A 22,367-nucleotide genomic window follows, 5' to 3' on the forward strand; every position below is an offset into this window, starting at 1 on the left:
AACATCTTGTGAAGATTTTTTTTAAATCATGTAGGATTGAAGATGACATGCCACTCTATTGTGTATTTTATGAATCCTGCAATTCAAATAGGCTAGTAGTGTTCAAAACTTCATTTGGGGACTAATATGTTCTCTTCATTTGCAAATACAAAGAGGCCCGAAAGTGCAAAATCTGCCACAATATAATAATCCCATTGAATGCCTTGATCTCCATTTCATAGAAATTACTTTGAATGACCATCGAGGTACCAAACCAAAGATTAATTTCGCTAGGGTTTTTGTTCTGAAAGCAAATGTGCTCAACCTAACGAGGTTTGCCCTAACTTTAGTGCGCACAAATGATTGGTTTGTTAGTTAGCGTAGGTGTCTATAGCTGGATGAAAAAGGTTCTGCAGAAGATGAATTGCATTTTGGAAGTGGAGGTAACAGATTAACCAGAAGTCATTCTGTCAAGCCCATACATGACTTCTCAGTGCTTAATCCCTTTGGGAAAATATTGAAATGGAGAAACTATTTTTAATATGAATTTTAAGCTTATGTTCATGTTAGGGTGGTCAATGCACGGTCTAAAGTTGCATGACAAAGTTTCTATGAACCTGAGTTCCATTTGTAATATAAGTTTGAAGTTGTAGTCTATGAATTTGAGTCTCGTTATACTGAAATTTAAACCTTATAATATTTTGCCATTTGTGATACAATGATTTAAATGGCATTTTGGTATTGTTTATTTTAAATGTCCTCCTGCAATTTAAATGAGGAGTTCCGACTTAGAAAGGCCCTTTCTATACTCTTCAACATTCTGTATAAGATTGGATGCCATTGTAAGTAGAAATCTATGTATCAACGATTTTTTATTCTGAATTTTGTATGAATTTGGATTTGGTCTACAGTTGCTCAAGGAGAAGCATAGTTAAAATGTTGTACTACTCACTTAGATGCTCGTTACATTCATCAAGATTTAGTACTTCTGTCTCATTATATTTTCTTCAAATTATATAATAGTCCATCCTTTTCAATTGCGAGAATAATAGTCCATCCATTGTATATGTAGTTACATAATGCATAAGTTAGTACTACTGTTCTTTTACCAAGATATGATTATTAAAAGTGTACTACATAATGTTTAGGAGAAAAATAATTAATCATAGTGGAAATTCGAAAGATGAAACTTAGTCATCTGGCCCGAGTTTCAGCACATATTGCTTAATCACGTGTATATAAAAATTCAATCCATCTATGTTTTGAGTAAATTTATTTGTGGCCATCGTTGTATTGATAAACATTCACACTTTGTTTTTTGGTTGCTTTGCATCTACTCCTCCGTGAGCCGTGCATGTGTGAGTAGGTTGTCCTGAAAACTCTAGGGATAGATCCTATCCTTCTATTTTCCTCATCTTTGTGCTCGGGCGCTATGTTTAGTCTATAAACCTTGTTCCTTCCGTAGTATGCTAATTTATCTACATTTGCCAAACTTTTCGCACACAATATCTACAGCTTTTACCAAAACAAAAATGCACATTTTTGACGATGCATACATCTTAATACTTACTTCATATTTATTTGTGCCATCAAGTATGTATTTTTTATTAAATTTCTAAAGATCATTGTTGACAACTAAACGAGCATGAGGATGGTGTGGCGACAACAACATAACTCCATGTCACAAGGTTAACTTCGCTTGCAACCAAATATGTCTGCATCTTCCTGGCGATTTTCTAGACTGTGATGTACATTATAATGCAAATAATGTATCACCTTACGATTACTAACTTATATTCCCGCAAAAAAAAAAGATATACTAACTTATATGAAGTTGTCCTGAAATTGTTTAATAGCTGCTTTCTTTGAATTATGTTCAGCGCATCTTTTGTTGGAGAAGAACTGAATTCATCATAGAGTGAACTAGTTCGTGCAGGCACATGAAACATTTGATTAAGATGGCCTTATTAAATAATGCCACACCTTTCACGCTTATGTTCAGCAATGACCGGTGTCGAACATATTTCAATCGATTAATTTGTATATAGAGTGCAATTTTTCGTTGTATCTTGATTAACCACAGCATGCCAACAACATCCATCTGTTGCACTATGTCCTGTTGTCACCATAGCAGTTGCTTATAAATTGTCGTGTCATACGCATACTGATATCATACTAGTAGTGTATTTGAAATATATTTTGTATGTTGTTATTATGATATTATATTTAAGTGTTGAACGTTAAAGTCTTCATAAGCTAAACAATATATTTAACCAGTTCTATATATGAATCTACCATACTACATTCTGTTTTCAATTTCATAGCAACCAAAACAATGCCATTAACCACTAATTCCCTCTACACCCATGCCCACGCCCATCGTCAAGAGCACATGCTCTGCCCTCGGCCACCGTCATCGTTAACAGCACCAGCGACAACACCAGTGGAACGACCACGACCATACCCAAGGCCATGCCCGCGGCCACGGCCCAGGTGACAAATGCGACTAGAACCATACACCAATCTGAAGATGTTGAGGTTGTCTTCCTCCTGCACCTGGATCTCTTACTGAAACTCGGCCTTTGCCTGGCATCCTCCTCTTCCACAGTGTGAAGCCACCAAATATCCCGCAAGACCAGCTGCAACTTCACCCAAAACTCCGAAAGATGATCCTCTGACAAAACTCTGTGTTCGCTGTTGTCCGATATTGTTGAACAAGTGGACAGTGGATAAGAAAGGAATCGGTTATGAAGAGAGGAACTACCCCACGAAATACTCTAATTATATAAGAGGCCAGTGGACCGGTCAAATGTCTCGTCTTCCCATATTGTGTTGGATTCTTCTTGGGCTCGCTGACGTCCTTGTTGCTCCGGTCCCGATGACTTGGATCTACGTTACCCTCCAGATCTCAGTTTGCTTGGGCCTTCGTCCACTGTCGCACCCCCATCGCACCTCATCCTTCCAGCCATCCACCTTCATGCCCCATTTGTCCCACCTTCGCTTCATTACCCGCACGTCCAGTGATGCATGTTGCCTATTCATTGGCGGGCATGTCTCCCCTTCCTATGTTCATGGTTTCATTCTATGCCCGACTTCCTCTTCTCTGACTCATGCTTCGACGACTTGGGATTGCTCGGACTCTCGCCGGAGAGAAATCTTTGCATTCTATGATGGCAGCGACGACACCCGTGAGTGTCGTTCCCTTCTTGGAGGCGCTGTCATGGTTGTTATCTAGGCCCTTCTTCGAGCATCGGGGGAAACCCTAGGTATGATCTTTCAGATCGAATGTCGATGGCGCCTCGACGTCGTACTCCTTCGTGAAGGCACCGTCTTGGTTGCTTGCGGTTACCTCGGGCCTGGATCGGATGATGTCGGTTGTCTTGGTGTTGGTCTCAGCTACTTCTTAGGATGGCGAGTTTACTTGTGGTTTTATCTTGTTTGAACCAAGCATTCCATGTCACTCTGCTCTGAACACCGTGTTCACACCTCTTACGTTTGTGTCATGTGTTGTACCTCATTTTATACTTGTTCTAACTTCTTCTATCAATGAAATAAATACTCATACGTATTCATGAAAAAAAGCATTAGTAACGAATCTATTCGTTGCCATCAAACTTACACTTAAAAACTTACATTCAAGATTTACTTGCTCCTTCTTGGGACCTGTAAATACACCATTGATATTATGATACATATTTTTTTATTTTTTCATATTGACATGTGATTTGACCAATTCTAAAATAGCTATGAAATTACTTGTAATCATTATTAACACTATTCAATTTGAAAATATTTTCTATTTTCCGTTCTTAATTTAATTTGAACTATTTTCTTTACATGATTGTTTATTTTACTCTTATAATACATACTCTTCTTTGTAGTAACATTGATACCTCATGTACATCTTTTTTTAGAACGAAGGCTCGAGAAAGAGCCTGGCTTTGAATTAACAGAACCATCAACCGGCCAGGAATAACATAGGACAACACCTTACAGAGAAGAGAAAAGAAAATGGCAGATACATAGTGCTACTAGGCAACTTACACACATCAACTACACCAAGCACTACAACAGAATGGAAAAATAAAGCCCCGCTTGATATCGATGATGCTTCCTGCCATGTAATGTGCACCATACATGAAGCGGAACCCGGAAGAAGATGAGACCCGACACAGGGAGGGAGCATGCCCTCATCTACACAAGGAGAGGTGAGCTGAAACAACCACCTAGAAACCATCTCCGAAGGGGACCCCTGCCCCTCGTCCTCGCACGAAGGACGTCGTACCGTCGGAAGATGGGTAAGCTCACCCTATAGCCAGAATAGATGTCAACCACGAACTACCATCGTAGATACTCAGCCCTGCCCCCAACTCGCCTTGGAAGAGCCATACCCACACGCATACAACAACATACACGAAGAAATGAAGCCATCACGATCGAAAGGTGCTCAGGAAGGAAGCGAGGAACGAACAAACTGGATCATCCAGTGCAATGAGGTCAAGGACAAACCCGCAAAGAGCAGCAACATGTCCACCCCATCGTCATTGTGCATCTGCAGAAGAGGGGTGGAACCCGATCCACTCCTAACCCTAATCAAAGGGCGTCGACCCATCGGCAAGCAGACGAAGACGACGGAAATAGGGGATGTCCAAAGAAGATGTTGGATCGCCTATTGCCTGTCGAAGCACAACACTGATGCGACCAATCGAACCACGCGGCCATCGATTCCCCTATCCCTAAGAAAGAGCGTCGCCACAGCTCTAGAACCACCACGGTGGCACCTCCAGGAAGGTGACGACGAAGAGCGTCGCTACCGCCCCATCCACAAGGATGAGGTTTTCACCCGGGGAGAGAGGGGAGAGTGTGAACAGAACCTCAACGGAGCCTCCAGAGAGGGGCACGACACCAGTGATGTCGTCACCGTCGTGATCGGGTGTCGGGACCCCGAAAGCCATAGGAATCCAGCCTATAACACATCGCATCTCTTTGCGGTCTCACGCACGGTTATCCCCACGGCTGCAGCCTTACCTTAGCCGGGACCGCTTGCGCCTTTTGACTCGCGTATGCAATTGTGTCGCTAGCAATCCAATGTCAAAGAACCCGGATCGACATGTCTAGTCATAAACTAAAGTGGCAGTTCCGTACAGGGACAGGCATACATGACCCAGCAAAGCAGGTGTCGGTCATTAGCGAATGTAGACAAGTCGTAGCAAGCTACAAGGACTCCATTACAACGCGTGACATTTCCCAAAGGGACAGACACAGCAGCTAAGAAGGACACATGCCGGTCAACCAATGTGTCCGGAGAAGTAGCGAACTACCATGGCTCGATGGAATCACAAAGGGGCATTTCCCCGTAAGGAGTGCTACTAAGGCATACGACTAGGTATTCGAACCCCATACATACCAAGTACAACACACATACGCATGGCATATCGATATGTATAGATACATCGATGGCATCACAACATAACCATAAACATACAAACTTTATTTAAAAGGCTCGGAAGAGCCTCACACATAATATTACAAGGTAGGGGTCTCACGACCCATCATCACAAGTCATACACACAATTCTTACAAGCCAGCGAAAGATTTAAAACTGTCTGAGTACAGACAGATGGAAATATAAAGGCACATGGACTGACTATCTACAGACCCATCCTAGGGCCAGATCGTAGCTGGGATACCAGCTACTCGTCATCGTCGATGTCTAGATAGAACCCTCAATTAGGGTCATTAACAACCTATGCAACAATGTATTAAGCAAACGTGAGTACGAAAGTACTCAGCAAGACTTTAGGAAATCTATCTACTCATGCAATGTATCAACAAGGAGTTGTGGAGTTTCATGCGGAAAGCCAGCATTTGACTCTTGGCTAGACAACTTGCATTTTTAAATAGTTTTGACAACTATGTTTCTCGCACAACGAGTCCACTAACACCACAACAATACTCTATCATGGAATCATTTCATCTCCCTACGGAAATGCCGTCCATGACACTCACGCTCATCTTGACAATTTTATGAGTAGCCATTATAGTTGTCTATGAACAACATATGTTTCCAAGTAGTCCATATCCGCGGACGCGGCTATTCGAATAGATCATAACCCTGCAGGGGTGTACTTCTTCACACACGCTCTCGCCACTTATCGCCATGTGCACGTCATGCACCTTGGCAACCTTCAAGCGGAAGCCCAGCGAGGGAGTCGGCCATGACCGTTAACCATGCTAATACTTAGTCTAGGTCTATCGCCTATCTGAGGGTAACTCGCACGGAAGTCCGACCGAGGTTTCCGCCGCGGCCCCAAACGATGTGTGCAGGGTTCCCAAGCCCACCATCCGGGTGCCACTTGGTACACCGTGCCACTGCCTACCGCATCATAACCCACCTCTAAGGTCAGTGCTACGCACGGCCTCCAGCATGACTATAAACACCAGAAACTACTTGCAACTCCTGGACAGAGTACTAAACGATTAATAAGTCGAGAGGGTCAATTAAGTATCCCAACGTGTGGCAGTATCTAGTCTTGGATTACATACACAGAACTCGGTTCCTAAGGACGGTTCCAATGAAACAACCCGCCATGTACTCCTACATAGCCTTTCACCGGTACCTTTACCAAATCAGGTTCAACACACGACCTTTACTTACTGAACACATTCTCACAATTCTGTTCACCCAGATGACAGATCATACACAACTCTAAGCATAGCATGCATAGCAGGATAAGGCACATCATGGCTCAAGCATCTACCAGGTATGCTAGGTTGCAAGGTTCAGCTATTTACTGTGACAAGGACAGGTCATGCAAAGGAAGTGGGTTCAATTAATGTGGTAAATGCATTGAAAGCATTTTGACCTACTGCAATAAGTAAGAGCAGGAGCGAGAACATGGGATTTATCGGGATGATCAAAAGGTTGCTTGCCTTGTTGCTCAGCAGAGGGGTGATATCCGTCAGTCGGATAATCAGACGTATCCGGAGGGGCGGAGCCTACCCGAATAACAACAATCAATCAATATCAAACATATGCACCAAAATGATGCATGAAATGCAATGTACCATGGTTTGAAATGACTAGCAGAACCGTTTGGGGTGATCTTGATTTGAAATCATAATTCAAATATCATTTGAATTATAATTTATCAAATTATTTTAATTGATTTGACCTGATGTTGTTTCATAACTTTGTTTTTCATGCATGGAAATAGCACCATTGGATTCCTTGAATTTTTTTTCATCCATTTACATATATTATTTGTCAAATTTGGAGTTATATTCAATTTTTTATGAATTTCCAAAGTTTTGAACTTATTGTGGAATTATTTTTAAACAGAAAAGTCTTTATTGCATCAACATGACATCAGCAGGTCCAACTGGCCGTTGAAAGTCAAACCTAACCAGTGGGACCCACTGGTCAGTGTCTCTGGTCAGTTTTAATTTAGTTTTAACTTAATTAGTTAATTAACAGAGAAGGACCCACCTGTCAGTGTCCGTTTAAGATAATTAAATAAGTTATTTTTAATTATTACTAAACTTAATTAGCCAGGGGCTGGCCCCACCTGTCATAGGCTCAGGGGGGTCAGATCCACCGGCGGCGAGGTCGATCTCGCCGGCGGTGAGCCTCCGGCGACCACCAGAACGGCGGAGGGGCTCAGGAATGCATCTCCGGCGACCAAATGCATGGCAGAGGGCACCAAATGAACCAGCGCACAGCCGCGGTTCCATTTCTGCAAAGACCCGGAGCTAATATGGCTGGAGATGACGCCGGCGACGAGCTTGGCGGCGGCCGAAGCTCGGGCATCATCGGGGTCATCGAAACAGAGGGCATCACGCGTGGGGCTAGGCTCCTACAGCATCTATGCGACGCACTGAAGCCATTGGTGGCTTCAGATGGACCAGCCGATCATCGGAGAGCTACCGGCGACGAGGTCCCGCCGCGGATCTCGTCGGGCTCCGGTGGAATCAAGGCCTAGAGGAAGGGGTCGAGAGGGAAAACTTAGGGGAAAGGACCCTGAGCTCACGGGGAGTGCAGAGGCATCGAGAGTGGGCGCGGGGATGGCCTGAGAAGGGAGAACGACGGCGGCGAACTCCGGTGACCCGAGGAAGAAGATGATGGCTTCATGGCGTCTCAGGGGTTCTTGGCGTCGCGCGACTAGCTGGGGAGCTTCAGGGAGCGAAGGCGAATCCGTTGTACGGCTCAAGAGAGAGGGAGAGGGACAGGAGCGACGGCGAGCTCAAGCTTGACCTTGCGGTCATGGCGGCCGAGAGGGGGAGAGAGAACATGGCAAATGGGGAGGGGATGAGCACGGGGAGGCCTCAGAGAGCTTATCCCCGTTCGCGCCAGCGCGACGCGGCGGCCAGGCAGGCACGCAGCTACGTGGGCGCGCCGGGGAACGCGGCGGCCACCTCCTGCTCCGACTCGCAGGAGGAAGACGAAAGGCTAAGGTGGGCTGGGCCTCAGGTAAGCGCTAGATTGGATTTTTGCATTTTCTTTCCTTTCTGTTTTCTGTTTATTCTTTCTAACATTTGTTTTGTTTTATTTTTGGCTCCAAACTATTCCTAAAATAGTTTGAAAAATACTAGGGGGTTAGTTGGAATATTTCCAACCACTCATAAAGTTTTCAACAATTTTGGAAACTTTGAATTATTTGAAATCAAATATATAATTGATTTCAGTAGCTTTTAACTTAATTTTAAAATACCAAAAGTAGTTTGAAAATAAGTTTCATCTCTGATATTTTGTTATCAACATTTATCAGAAAAGGTGAACTTTTCTTAAGGCCATTTTGGGTTCATTGATTTGACATCAATTTCGAAATGCTTTTGAATGAGGGGTTGCTAGGGTTTTGCTTTGGTTTTCTTGCTTCGCTTTTGGGTTTTCATTTCATTTCCTTGGATGCATTGAAAGAAAACATGAGCACATCTTACTAAACCTAATAGGGATCAGGGATGTGACATCGGGCACCAACCAAGGATTTATCCCGGACTGTCGCCTCTCCCACACCCCAAACGCACCAGATCCGGCGACCAAAGACCGCCAAGGACAGGGGACGGGAGGAGGCAGGAGGACGTTATGAAGGGGGAGGGCAAGACCTGTAGATCTAGCGTCGTCCACTGAGGGGAAGACTGCACCCAAAGACCAGCCACCAATGACCGCCGCCACCACGTCGCCCATGCGACTGAGGGGAAGGAGCAACGCCCGCTACCACTGGTCGCCGGAGAGCCAGGGTCGTCGCTCCTTCTGAGGCCGCCGCCTCGGTGTTCGGGGCTCTCCACAAGGAAGCGAAGCAGCAGATCCTCGCCGCCACCGTCCTCGTTGGTCATCGTGGCTTGCCCGGAGACCTTCTTTGGCGACGGCGAGGGAAAAATAGCAGGATGGCGGCGGCGCGTGCTAGGGTTTCGATGCCGCCTATCTTTTTATACTCATATCATTGTGAAATAAAATTACACAAAATTAGGTCATACATATGCTTTACTCTGACTAACACACACACACACACATACATACATACATATATATATATATATATATATATATATATATATATATATATATATATATGTATATATATATATATATATATATATATATATGTATATATGTATATATATATATATAGGGTGGCGCTATTCATCACCCTGGATGAGGAATGGTTATTTTTCACTCCCCTTTATTTTAACATCAATGCATCGTAATTTTACTTTCGTAAATTTTGTCTTCTTTTATACGTAAAAATAGACCATAAAAAATATAATCAACGTGAAAATATTTTATGTCATGTAAAATTACGAACATAAAAAAATTGTGCAAAAGATACAATAAATTCATTTTTTCTGGTCTTGTGACCTATATTTTTTTTGTCAAATTTTACATTGTAATTCACTATAAATGTAACTATTTGTATTTTAAATGTAATTTATTTGTAAATTGATCGCAAGATTATCTCGGGTGAAGAATAAATTATTTGATGATATATATATATATATATATATATATATATAGAGAGAGAGAGAGAGAGAAACTACATTTACAGAGCAAGCATTTTGGGTTTGGCGATTAGGGCTTGCCCATTTAGCATTTAATATTTAAGGCTTAGCGTTTTAGGGTTCGGGGCTTGGAGTTTAGATTTACGATTTAAGAATTAGGATTTAGTTTTTAGAATTTAGAGGTTGGTTATAAAAAAATCATACAAATTAATGTGTACGATCTTGTAACATATACTCTTGAATTAAATATCAAATCACATTTCTTTTAAGTCTATATATCGACATCTTCAATCTATCTTTTTGTATTGAAATCATTTTGAAATAAATTATACTAAATTCGATTATACATATGATTTACTTTGACAAACATACATCTCTTACAATTAATACTCATTAAATAAGATTTCATTTTACTGGTAATAATTTATACTTATTAAAAAACATATCTTAGTGTTATTAATCATACTTAGACAGTGAGGGGTAAAACAACAGAAAATTAAAGACATAAAATGATTAATAATAGTAAATTACTATTATATTCTAATTCAATCAAGTCCAAACATTCATTTATTAGAATCATATGAACCTGTCTAAGTATGCAGGCATACAAATAAATACCAAAATAAAATATTAGGTTCATCTTAAGTTTCGCTACTTGTAACATCTCCATAGAGCGTCTCAATATAAAGTTTCGCTGACTCTAACTTGTTACATGTAGTGCCTGTAATTGTAGTCTGAGATCCAATTCTTCCAAATTCAAGTTTCAAACACAAATATTGTTCTGAGATGGGAAAAATGAAGGAACAAAGAACATTAACGACGAAATTTCAGACCGCTCATATTTTTCAAGTCATTCAATACGTGCCTTATCTCTATTGTATAGGTAAGAAATTCAAGCTTCTGAAAGAAATATGTGCCTTGTACTACTCATATATGTTGCATGTGTTCTTATGTTTCAGGGCTCAATATGCAAAGGCCAACTAAAATAAGCTTAACCATGGATGTTTTATTAAAGACAGAGATTAGAAAAAACTAGAACTAAGAAGAACAAGAAAAGAAAGGCTTAATCAATAATAGTATAAGTTATACTTCATCTTTGTGAAGAAGCTGATAGATTGGATTGCTGATAATCTGCATCGATTTGAACCAACCTTCCGCTAGAAGTTCACTTAAGTTGATAATACTCCCTCCCTCCGTCCGAAAATACTTGTCATGAAAATGGATGTATCTAGATATATTTTATTTCTAGGTATAATCAATTTTATCCATTATGTGACAACTAATTCCAAACAGATGGAGTATATATCTATTGTAACATAAGTGAGAGATAGCATGAAGAAAGAGCTAGCAATCTGTACTGTCAATGGATCGTTTTTCTTCAGACTTGTATATGTGCAGATACACTTACCAAACACACCAAGCAACAAATATATGCATCCTTGCTTCAAAAAAAAACGCATAGATATACATAACATTACAAATATATACAAAGTGGTGTACAACATAAAAAGATAATATAGTACACAGACGTATGTGTGAATCTTGAGGCAGATCAAGCGTCCGTGAATCCGCATGCCCCACACTTGCGTGCTCTAAATCCTCTACCCGTGAGGCAGAATTTTGTGTTTTGACCTTTTTAGAAAAGCAGATTGAGATCTGGCAACTTGACCTCTTTCCTACCGTTGAGTCCATAACGATAGAGTATAACAACACCGCTAAGGCCCCTAACTATAGGAAACTTGTCCACATCATCACCCCTGTCGCCAAATAGACTGACAGTAGGCCATACAACCCTACCGTCGAGGTGTGTTTACCCAATACTTACGACAAATTTACGGTGTTATTATACCCTACCGTCATGGACTCTGGCGGCGAAAAAAAAACATATCCCGAATTTTTTACAAAGTATTCCCTCCGTTCCTAAATATAAGGTTTTTTAGAGATTTCATTAAAAGACAACATACAAAACAAAATGAACGAATATACACCCATATGTAGTCCCTTAGTAGAATTTTTAAAAAGACTTGTATTTAAAAACGGAGGAAGTCATCAGATCTTGATCAACTTTCGTAAAAGAGTCGAAATTTAGCCCCGTGAGGAGCCTGACACTTTCACTGATGATCCAAATAAAAATACTTATTGTATGTACTTGCGGTTGGAGACAAAGACAGCTGCTATGCAATGCTGAATAAATTATGCATGTCTATCCATCACGTCAGCCTGCATTTCTCCTACGGTCACCCAAACACATTCTTGTATAGCCTTTACTTTGTTTTCTGGTTGCTATGGTTTGCTCTAGTCTTCTTTTTCCCATACCAACGTTTTCTCAAATTCCCGTCTTAGAACCCTTTGTTCCGAATAGGGCCTAAATTTGTTTGCTGCCATCTATAAAAATATCATGTCACCGGTGTACTCCAAAAACAAATATTTACATGGAACTACATGCATAATGAGTGGATGGACATCAATTAATAACCTTTTTGCGTACACTTTCTCTTGGACACCAACAAGTCCAGTACAACAAAATAAGGTAATAATAATTGGAGTATTTTGCCAACAATTATGGTTTATGCTGAGCACGAATTGAAGCCCGGGCAACATGATGAGCAGCTGGAGCTTTCTCGTTGATAATAATTTGTTCTGGGAAGTCCACACGAATTGACTTGAACTTATAGTGCTGTTTGACATGGAAGAACAGAACATGTAAATTTTATATGAGCGTAACAGGTTATGAGGCTTTCAACATCACCATAAAGTACAACTGACAAAGAATTTTACTAAGCCATATTTTCCTTGACTACCTTCACTTGGAAACAGTCAAATTACTAACTTCCACTATTAATATATTGTTATTTAGATTAGCCAAGTGAAAATAGCGTCTTTATATTCATTATTAACAACAGAAATAGAATTTGTAATGTTTAATATAGGTCCATATGAAAAGACTCAAAGTTGCATGCTAGAGACCATGTGTATAAGACCCAGAACAGCATGTATTGGTTAAGAGTGAGTACAAACAACACTCCTGAAGCATGCTATAAATGCTGCTGCAAGAATGGGATGCAGTCAAATCATATTGAAGACGGATTCTATGGTGCTGAAGCAGGTTCCAACTCAAGATTGCAATAAAGCTGCCCTAGGTTCTCTGTTTCAGGAAATAAAGCTCTTGATGTTGTTAAATTGGGTACTTGCCCAGGATCATGTAATGTTGCTGCCCACTAGCTGCGTATGGAGCTGGGCTAGGGAATGGCAACTTTGAACTCTGGGTTGGCCATTTTCCAGACTTTGTAACGAACTCTGTAGCCGGCGACTCTGCCAGCATGTATTAGTTTAATCGAATACTAGCTGTTCCTTTAAAAAGACAATAGAAGGTTTATGAAGAGTTAACAGGAATAAAAGGTTTATGAAGAGTTAACTGGAAGATGATGGTATCAAAGGTATACCTGTTCTTTCCAAGATATATCTAGAATTTTGTAGTATGGTTCCAGCAGTTCCACTTGATCGCCTTCTTTAATCTATGGCATACAAGGATTACACCAGAATGGTTACATAAAATACAGTATCAGGAAGAACAGCTTGGGGAACTTCAATATCGATGAGCTTGCTAGCTATTTAAATAGTAATGAATTCTGGGACAGTAAAAACTATTGGCACATGAAGGAGATTGGATCGTATGTTTTAAGATTGCTCTTAGTAATCCCAATTGGCATGGCACTATAACAGCATAGGCGCCAGTTTATGTTCCACACATTTGAATCCTGATGTTATTCAGTATACTGACGCTTTAAGCATGCAAGAACAGCTACACCCACTAGGATAAAATCATGATGCAATATCCCAATTTTTCATATAAAATGTATTCAGCAGAGATATGAGATCTTACTGCTTCATTTTGTAGCCCATAAACTGATAGTATGAAATAAGACTGATCCAAGTCACATGTTAAATAATACCTGAAAGACCATAAAACTGTTGTCTCATTGGAATGTAGCATATAACTTTACATATATGAGATAAAAATAGGAACAAACGAGATGCAACAATCTTGTATGGACTTTGTAAAAGAATAAAGTTGTATAGATTTACCTACCTAACTCTATCGTGCTTTGACATATCATAAAAAAGGTGCTGAATCTTATCAACAAATATTAAAGGGCACACAGTTGTGCAATGGAATTTTCCTATCTTTCTAGCTGAACAAGGATAATAGCTTATTTAATCTATTCAGAAATATTATTTGGCTCTGACAATACTATAATATTTCTTCTAATTTGCAATTGGTTGCATCACAACTATTCTGGAATATTTCTGTACCACATTTGCTACCTTCAGCACACTATATATTTGAGAATTTGGGTACTGCGCATCACAATTCTGTAATTGTATATGGATTTTGGCATAGCGATCTGAGACCTTGTTTGTTTGGCCTTGTGCTTCAGCCTTTGGAGCTTCTTGGCTCCTAAAAGCACAAACCCAAGCAAACACACATTGCTTTTTGATGAGCTTGTTGTTAGGAATAAGCAACTTGTATTCCCATGAGGCCATAGGCCGATATATATACATGTACAGGTGATGGACTATATGCAGGAAATCCCTTATATATTGGGATAAATACAAAAGGGTACATGACTTATATTATAAGTCTAACACCCCCCTCAAACTCATGGTGGATGAACAACACTGAGTTTGGAGAGATAAAAGCCATGTTGTGCTCTAGTCTGGGTCTTCGTCAGGAAATCCGCTAACTGTAACTCGGAAGGCACATACTGAAGAGCAACAACCTGATCCTGCACAGCAGCGCGCACATAGAAAGCATCAACACCAATATGCTTGGTGAGCCCATGCTTCACAGGATCGCGCGCAATGCTAATGGCACATGTACTGTCAGATAAGAGCAGAGTCGGCGTAGTGACAGAAACACCAAAATCCTCAAGTAACCACCGTAACCAAGTCACCTCTGCCGTCAAAATAACCATCGCTCGCAACTCAGCCTCTGCACTCGAACGGGAAACTGCAATCTATTTCTTCGTCTTCCAGGCAATGAGAGAACCACCAAGAAAAACACAGTAACCAGAAAGTGAACGGCGATCTGAAGGATCACTAGCCTACGTAGCATCCGAATAGGCCTGAAGCTGTAAAGAACTGGAGCGAGGAAAGAATAGACGGTGAGAGATCGTGCCCCGAAGATATCGGAGAACACAGAGGAGTGGGAGTAGAGACGAACTGACTCAGAATATGAACCGGATAAGAGATATCCGGACAAGTGACAGCTAGATAAACAAGACTGCCAACAAGATGACGATAACGCGTCGGGTCAGGCAGGGGATCACCATCAGTAGCAGAGAGGTGAACATTGAGCTCCATAGGAGTCTCAACAATGCGCTCATCAATAAGAGCAGCACGAGCAAGAAGATCCTGAATATACTTTTCCTGGGATATAAAAAAGCCATCAGAGGTAGAAGAGACTTCAATCCCAAGAAAGTAGCGAAGAGGTCCAAGATCAGACATAAGGAACTGCTCACTAAGACGGGCCTTGACAAAGGCAATATACTCGGGGTCATCCCCAGTGATGACCATGTAATCAACATAGAGAAGAAGAAGAGTCCGACCACGAGGATAAAGATGAATAAACAATGCTGGATCATGAACACTGGATGAAAAACCAGCGGCAGTAACCACAGAGGCAAAACGCTCAAACCAGGCGCGGGGGGCTTGCTTAAGGCCATAGAGAGAGCGATGAAGACGACATACAATACCATCAGGAACAGAATACCCAGGTGGAGGCTGCATGTACACCTCCTCACGCAACTCACCATTAAGAAAAGCATTCTTAACATCAAGCTGAGAGATAGACCAGTGGCGTGTAGAGGCCACGGGAAGAAGAGTACGAACAGTGGTCATATGAGCCACAGGAGCAAAAGTCTCGTCATAATCACGACCATACTCCTGCTGAAAACCACGAGCCACAAGACGAGCTTTGTGACGCTCAAGAGAACCATCGGAGCGAGTCTTAACCTTGTAGACCCACTTACAAGTGATGGGACGGACTCCGGGAGGAAGGGAAACAAGATCCCACGTACCAGTGCGTTCAAGAGCAGCAATCTCCTCTACCATCGCAAACTGCTATTCAGGATGAACAACAGCCTGATGATAAGTAGTCGGCTCAAGAAGAGCGGCACCAGCGGTGGAAAATCCAAAGCGATCAACAGACGGACGAGGACGAGAACGCAAGCCATAAGTAGGCTGAGACGAGGATGACGACACATCCACAGAGGCATCCACAGAACGTGAACGACGAGTGTAACACTGAGGAAAAGATGGAACAATGGAAGGAGAAATCGCCAAGATAGAATCGGGGAGTGGCGACGAAGAAGTCACCGGAGATGAAGGTGTAGAATCCGGTGACATGCTAGACGAGGAGACCGTGGAAGATGGTGGCGACAAATCGACTGGAGGTGGAGAAGCAGAGGGAGCGGAACGAATAGGCAAAGGCTCGACGGGTGTGATAAGTGTGTCAGGAAAAGTGAGGAAAGAGATATCCTCCACTGAAAAAGTCGAGGAAGATGGGCGTGGGTAGAAGGGACGAGACTCATCAAAAGTCACATCCCGAGAGATACGCATCCGACGACCGATAGGATCCCAACAACGATAGCCCTTATGCTCATCACTATAGCCTAAGAAGACACACTCAACAGACTGAGCGGTCAGTTTTGGTCAGACCGAGAGATACGCAAGAAGAACATAGCAAACACAACCAAACAAGCGAAGCATCGAATAACCGGGAGAACGATCAAAAAGACGGTCGAAAGGAACACCACCCTGTAGAGCAGCGGAAGGCTGGAAATTGATGAGATAGGTGGAGGTGGAGACGGCCTCAACCCAAAAATGAGGCAGGAGAGAGGCAGCAATCATCAATGCACGAGCCGTCTCAAGAAGATGACGATGCTTGCGTTCAGCCACGCCATTCTGAGCGTGAGCACCAGGACAAGAGAATTGAGAGAGTCCCTTGCTCAGCAACATCTTAGAGATATACTCGCCAGCGGAGTCAGCACGGAACACACGAATGGGAGAAGAGAACTGAGTATGAACCATGGCAGCAAAACGCTTATAAATGGACAACACCTCACTACGAGAAGTCATGAAATAAAGCCATGTGTAACGAGAGAAGTCATCTATGAAAATAATATAGTATTTATGACCCCCTTTCGAAGCGAAGGGAGTCGGACCACATACATCGGAATGAACTAAATCAAAAGGACGCATAGACACTGACTCACTATGTGGATATGGTAACTGAATCTGCTTGCCAAGACGACAACCCTGACACTCTAAAGAGGCATCTCCTGAGACAGACCACAGAAGACCTCGACGAACTAACGACGACAAACGAGAACCACACAGATGACCAAGTCGATGATGCCACTGCTGGAAGGAACCAGTAGCCGAGGCGACCAAAGCGGAAGAACTGGCGATAGAGTGGGCAGCGGAAGGAACATGAAGCCAGTCCAACTCCCAGAGACCCTCAGAATCACGGCGGCGAGGACCAGCCCCAACCAGAGTGTGCGTGCGACGGTCCTGGACAGAACAAGAGTCAAGGTCAAGGATGACACGACAACTAGAATCAGCAAGTTGACCAGCGGAAAACAGATTCATGGTAAGTTGAGGAACATGAGTAACATCAGGAACAAAATAAGGAGTGGTAAGAGTGCCTCTACTAACGACAGGAAGGGGAGTACCATCAGCGGTGAGGACATGAACAGGAGAATCAAGTGATCGAAGAGAGGACAGAGTGGAAGAATTAGAAGTCATATGAAAGGAAGCTCCAGAGTCCAGAACCCATGGGGATGTACCTGACTGTGTAGAAGGTGGTTGCTCAGTGCGGGAAGCTTCAGTCACAAATCCAGCAGTACCCGCCGAGGAAGAACCTGAAGCAGCGAGCAGACGCTTAAGTCTCAGAATATCCTGCTCAGTCAAAGCGATGGCTGAAGCTGTCGAGGTAGATGACGAAGTCGCTGTAGATGATGATCGCGCCTTGCGCAAGTGTTTCTTCTTCGTGTAGTAGTTGGACTCAATATGACCATCATTGTTGCAGTAGCCACAATGTGAACGGGGGCGACCGAAGCCTCCAGAAGGAGTGGGCAAGAAACGGAGCACTCGAGCGAGAAGGGGTCGGTGCAACAGGTGGCGTAGAAAGAGCCCGAGCTGCGAGCACTGAGGGAACCTCCAGCAAACCAGCACCACATAAGTGAGTCTCCTCAGCACGAATCTCAGAAAGCGCCTCCATGAGAGAAATACGGCCACGAGCAAACAACTGAGCACGGCGAGGCTCAAACTCCTTACGGAGCCTAAACAGGAACTCGTAGACGCGATGAAACTCCAAGTTGGCCTGGACAGCCTGGCAATAGGGGCAAGTACGACAACCAGCAGTGCGGAGAGAATCGAGCTGGCGCCAGATAGCAGAACTCTGTGCATAGAAGTCATCAACAGTAGAGTCACCCTCCTGAAGAGCATGCTCCTAACGAATCACAGAGAGGTATAAGGCATCACCAGAGGACTGATAGCGCTGACGAAGGCGGGTCCACATCTCAGATACAGTAGGAAGGCCCAGAAACTCTGACGCAAACTGAGGCAGAACACTAGCAGTGAGAACAGCTGCAGCACGAGCATCATCATCAAGCCACTGGGTGTAAACAGTCAGAGCACCATGATACACCTGAAGAGCCTCCTCATAAGCCAAGACCTTCTCATCATAAGCACTCACAGCGGCCTCATCAGCAAGCTTGGCCGCATCCTTTGCGGTCTGAGAAGCATCCGCAGGAAGAGCCGGTGGGGTCGGCGGAGTGGGAGCCACGGAAGGAACCGGATATGGCGGACAGCAGACCTCGCCAGAAAGAAAGCCCCAGAGGCGGATGCCACGCATGTGAATGCGCATGAAGCCAATAAACTCGATGTAGTTAGTGCCACCAAAGATCACCGGACAACGAGGAACAGCAACGTAGCCGGATGCAGTAGACATTTTTTTTTGGAACGCAGTCAACGAACCAGGTACGCGTCTGACAACAGGATTGGAGCCGACGCGAGACGAGGAGCCGGCTGATGGGAACGCGTCCGTGTGAGGGAACCACGTCCGCGTCAGGAGCAGCAACGAGGGTCCGGCGACGGGACCAAGAGCCGCCTCGATCTGGCGAGGAGCCGCGTCCACGTGAGGCTGGCAAGAGAAGGAGGATTCAATCCTATAGGACCCGTCTGGATCTCGCTGGAACGGGCGATCCCGTCCGAATCACGGCAGCAGGAGGAGGCGCTGGAACGTGCGATCCCGTCTGCACGGCAACAGGAGGAGGCGCTGGACTGGATCCCGCTGGAACGGGCGATCCCGTCTGCACGGCAGCAAGAGGAACGGGCGCTGGAACGGGCGATCCCGTCTGGATCCCGTCTGCGATCCCGTCTGCCAGAGGCGAGAAAAGAGACGAACGGGGTCTGGATCGATCCGAGACGGAGCGGGAGTAGAAGCTGGGATCGATCCCATCCTGGATCGTGGGAGAAACGATGAGGTAGGTGTTTGAACGGGATCTGGCGACGAGGATGACGAGGAGGAGCGGATCAACAACACAAGTTGCGGCGTGCAAAAGTTAACCTAGCTCTAATACCATGTTAGGAATAAACAACTTGTATTCCCATGAGGCCATAGGCCGATATATATACATGTACAGGGGATGGACTATATGCAGGAAACCCCTTATATATTGGGATAAATACAAAAGGGTACATGACTTATATTATAACTCTAACACTTGTGGGGTCTTCTAAAAATTGCACTAGAAGCAAAAAAACACTGATCTCAGTACTTCCTGGTTCCCGCAATCCCCCCTCTTCGTGCGCGTGCCATCACAGACCGAAGGTCCATCACATCATGTCCGATTATGATTCCACAAATAGAATAGATGATGATATGATATGGGATGAGCAATATCCGCCCATATTCGTCTATCTATGTTTGTGGAACTATCCGTATAATTTCATATAGGATATTGAAGTGGATCTAACTTGCTCGGCAATCCCTTGTGCCCGCCCCTCCGAAGACTCATCCAACCGGCTCATGTACTCATGCCTTAGGTCATGTTGTACTTCCACATATTTGTAATGAGAACTTGCTTCCAGAAGATGCCCTCTTATTTTCTTTGGATTATTTTGTTGGTTGTGTAACTTACACTTGGATGTGTTAATTTCCTTTAGCTTGGAACAATTACTTGGTCATGTAACATTCAACATGGATAATCTTAGCATGTGATTGATGTTAAACAAATGTTTGAATTCTTGTTGTCTTATATGTGTTGATTTGTTGTGTGATTTGGTCATGTGCATTTGTTGATTTTAACTTTCTTTTTGGAATGCAAGAAACTTAATTAAATAGCCATATGTTGCCGATTCTCAAGATGTACACAATTAATAATGATGAAGGGACTGATATGGATAGCTCAAACAAAAGAAGATGAGCTCATGCTTATGGCTGCCTATTATGTTATGGATCATAACCTAAATACTTGAAGAAAAAGAGGAGAGACCATTATGTACAGCGCAAAGTGGTATGACGAGGAATGTGTTCTATAGAGGCATTAGGCATGTTTTGTGGGCAGTTGGAGGCCCTCAATCAGCGAATCAAGTTGAGAATCACTTCAATCGGTCCACCAGGACTATACAACGAAAGTTTGAAGAGATGTTGCGAGTGTTTGAATTGTTTGACTACTGATATTACTAACCAAGAGATCCCCCGTTTACCACTTTGCATGAAAGGCTTCAAGACTCTACATTCTCACCCCACCTTAACAATTATATCGGTGCAATTGATGGGGCACACATACGTGTCGTTGCATCAGCTGACCGGATTGTTAACCATGTTAGACGACAAGGATATATGACACAATGTGATGGCACTGTGTGACTTTGACATGAGATTAACATCAATTGTCGTTGGATGACCTTGCCCTGGAGAATGAATGAACGATTGGTCCCTAGGATCTCTTTGATTCAATGGAATTAAATGTACTTATTAATAAATAGAATTTAGTTTTCACTAAAAACCCGTGTTAAGCATTTGGTTTGTGCAAAGCTACAATAGAATCAGATAAATCATGCTTAATCGGGACTTAAACATCATCTTAAGCCTACGGGGATATTTCAGACTTCCCCCCACCATCTACAGGTCCACCAATCAATAAACCCAAAGCATCTTGCCTAATGATTCTGATGTTTCTCACTAGCTGTCCAGCTCCAGTTGCTTCTCAAATCCAACGCGCAACCCCATCCTGTCCGCCCGCGTTCGTTTGGGGTAAAAGTAGACACAACGGAAAGACCCAAACAGACAACTCTGGCCGTTGGTGTCCCTTTTTGTCCGGTCGGACCCCAAATGCTCCCGGACGGATAGAAACGGACGCTCTCGTCCGTCCGTGTCCTGGTTGGTCCCACAAAACAGACACATGACGCTTCCTTCACGACCCGTGCGACCAAGAGAAGACGTCGCCGCTCCGTCGAGGCCGCCGGCCCAGGGCTCCGCCGCGCGGGAGGGCAAGCAGCACGGCGCGCTGGCGCAAGCGGGCGACGAGACACGCAGGCGCGAGCGGGCTGGCGAGCACGCTGTTAGAGTTATAATATAAGTCATGTACCCCTTTGTATTTATCCCGTCGTATAAGGGGTTTCCTGCATATGTTTCACACCTGTACATGTATATATATCAGCCTATGGCCTCATGGGAATACAAGTTGCATATTCCTAACATGGTTTTAGAGCATTAGGTTTTTTTCTTCCTCGCACGCGCAACTCGTGCTCCGATCCAATCTCGTCTCCACGCAGCCGCCGTCCTTCTTCTGCTCCTGCTGCGATCTCCTCCTGCTGCTGCAGCCGCTGCTTCTCCAGATCCCGCTGGAAATCGCTGGACCCGCCTGGTCTCACTCATTCCGCTGGAACGAGGCTCCCGATCTGAGCCAGTGCCGCCTGCTCCCGCTCCCGCTGGAACGAGGTCCTCCCGTCAACGCCCCGCTCCCGATCCGGTTTCGCCTCCAGCCGCCGCCGCCCCATCTCGCCAGATCAAGGCGGCTCCAGATCGACCCCGTCGCGTTGCCTCGGATCCAGATCGACGCTACTCCCATCCTGCTGTCGAAGCGGACGCGTTTTCAGACACACGTGCAGCCAGATTCGTCCACAAGCTGTTGCTGAATCGTGAGGTTGTTGCTACTGCTTCACGCCACCGACGCAAGGCTGTTCCTGCTGCTCCACGTGACGCAAGAACTAGTTTTGCACTCCCGATCGGATCTGGTATTCCCTGGTCGTTGACCTCTAAAAAAAATGGTCTACACCAGCACGCAACGTTGCAGTCCCTTGCTTCACGTGACTCCTGA

The 22,367-nt window shown here is 43.9% G+C and overlaps 1 protein-coding gene across 8 annotated transcripts in view; it reads right to left on the reverse strand.

Annotated features, from left to right (window-relative positions):
- Positions 1–12,334: 12,334 nt before the first annotated feature.
- The window catches only part of LOC123443615 (tetratricopeptide repeat protein 5-like), a 57,329-nt gene continuing 47,296 nt past the window's right edge, over positions 12,335–22,367 (reverse strand). For 3 of the 8 annotated variants that reach the window (XM_045120084.1, XM_045120082.1, XM_045120087.1), the window contains exons 11-13: positions 13,859–13,928; positions 13,419–13,490; positions 12,335–12,652 (exon numbers count right to left, since the gene is read on the reverse strand). In XM_045120084.1, the coding sequence (XP_044976019.1) occupies positions 12,536–12,652; positions 13,419–13,490; positions 13,859–13,928 (259 nt within the window). In that variant the 3' untranslated portion in view covers positions 12,335–12,535. Of the gene's footprint in view, positions 12,653–13,167; positions 13,327–13,418; positions 13,491–13,858; positions 13,945–22,367 lie in introns of those variants that run through there. The other 5 variants (XM_045120083.1, XM_045120085.1, XM_045120086.1 and 2 more) reach the window with 5 other exon arrangements.

This window comes from Hordeum vulgare, chromosome 3H (assembly GCF_904849725.1).
Source record: "Hordeum vulgare subsp. vulgare chromosome 3H, MorexV3_pseudomolecules_assembly, whole genome shotgun sequence".
Taxonomy (NCBI): Eukaryota; Viridiplantae; Streptophyta; class Magnoliopsida; order Poales; family Poaceae; genus Hordeum; species Hordeum vulgare.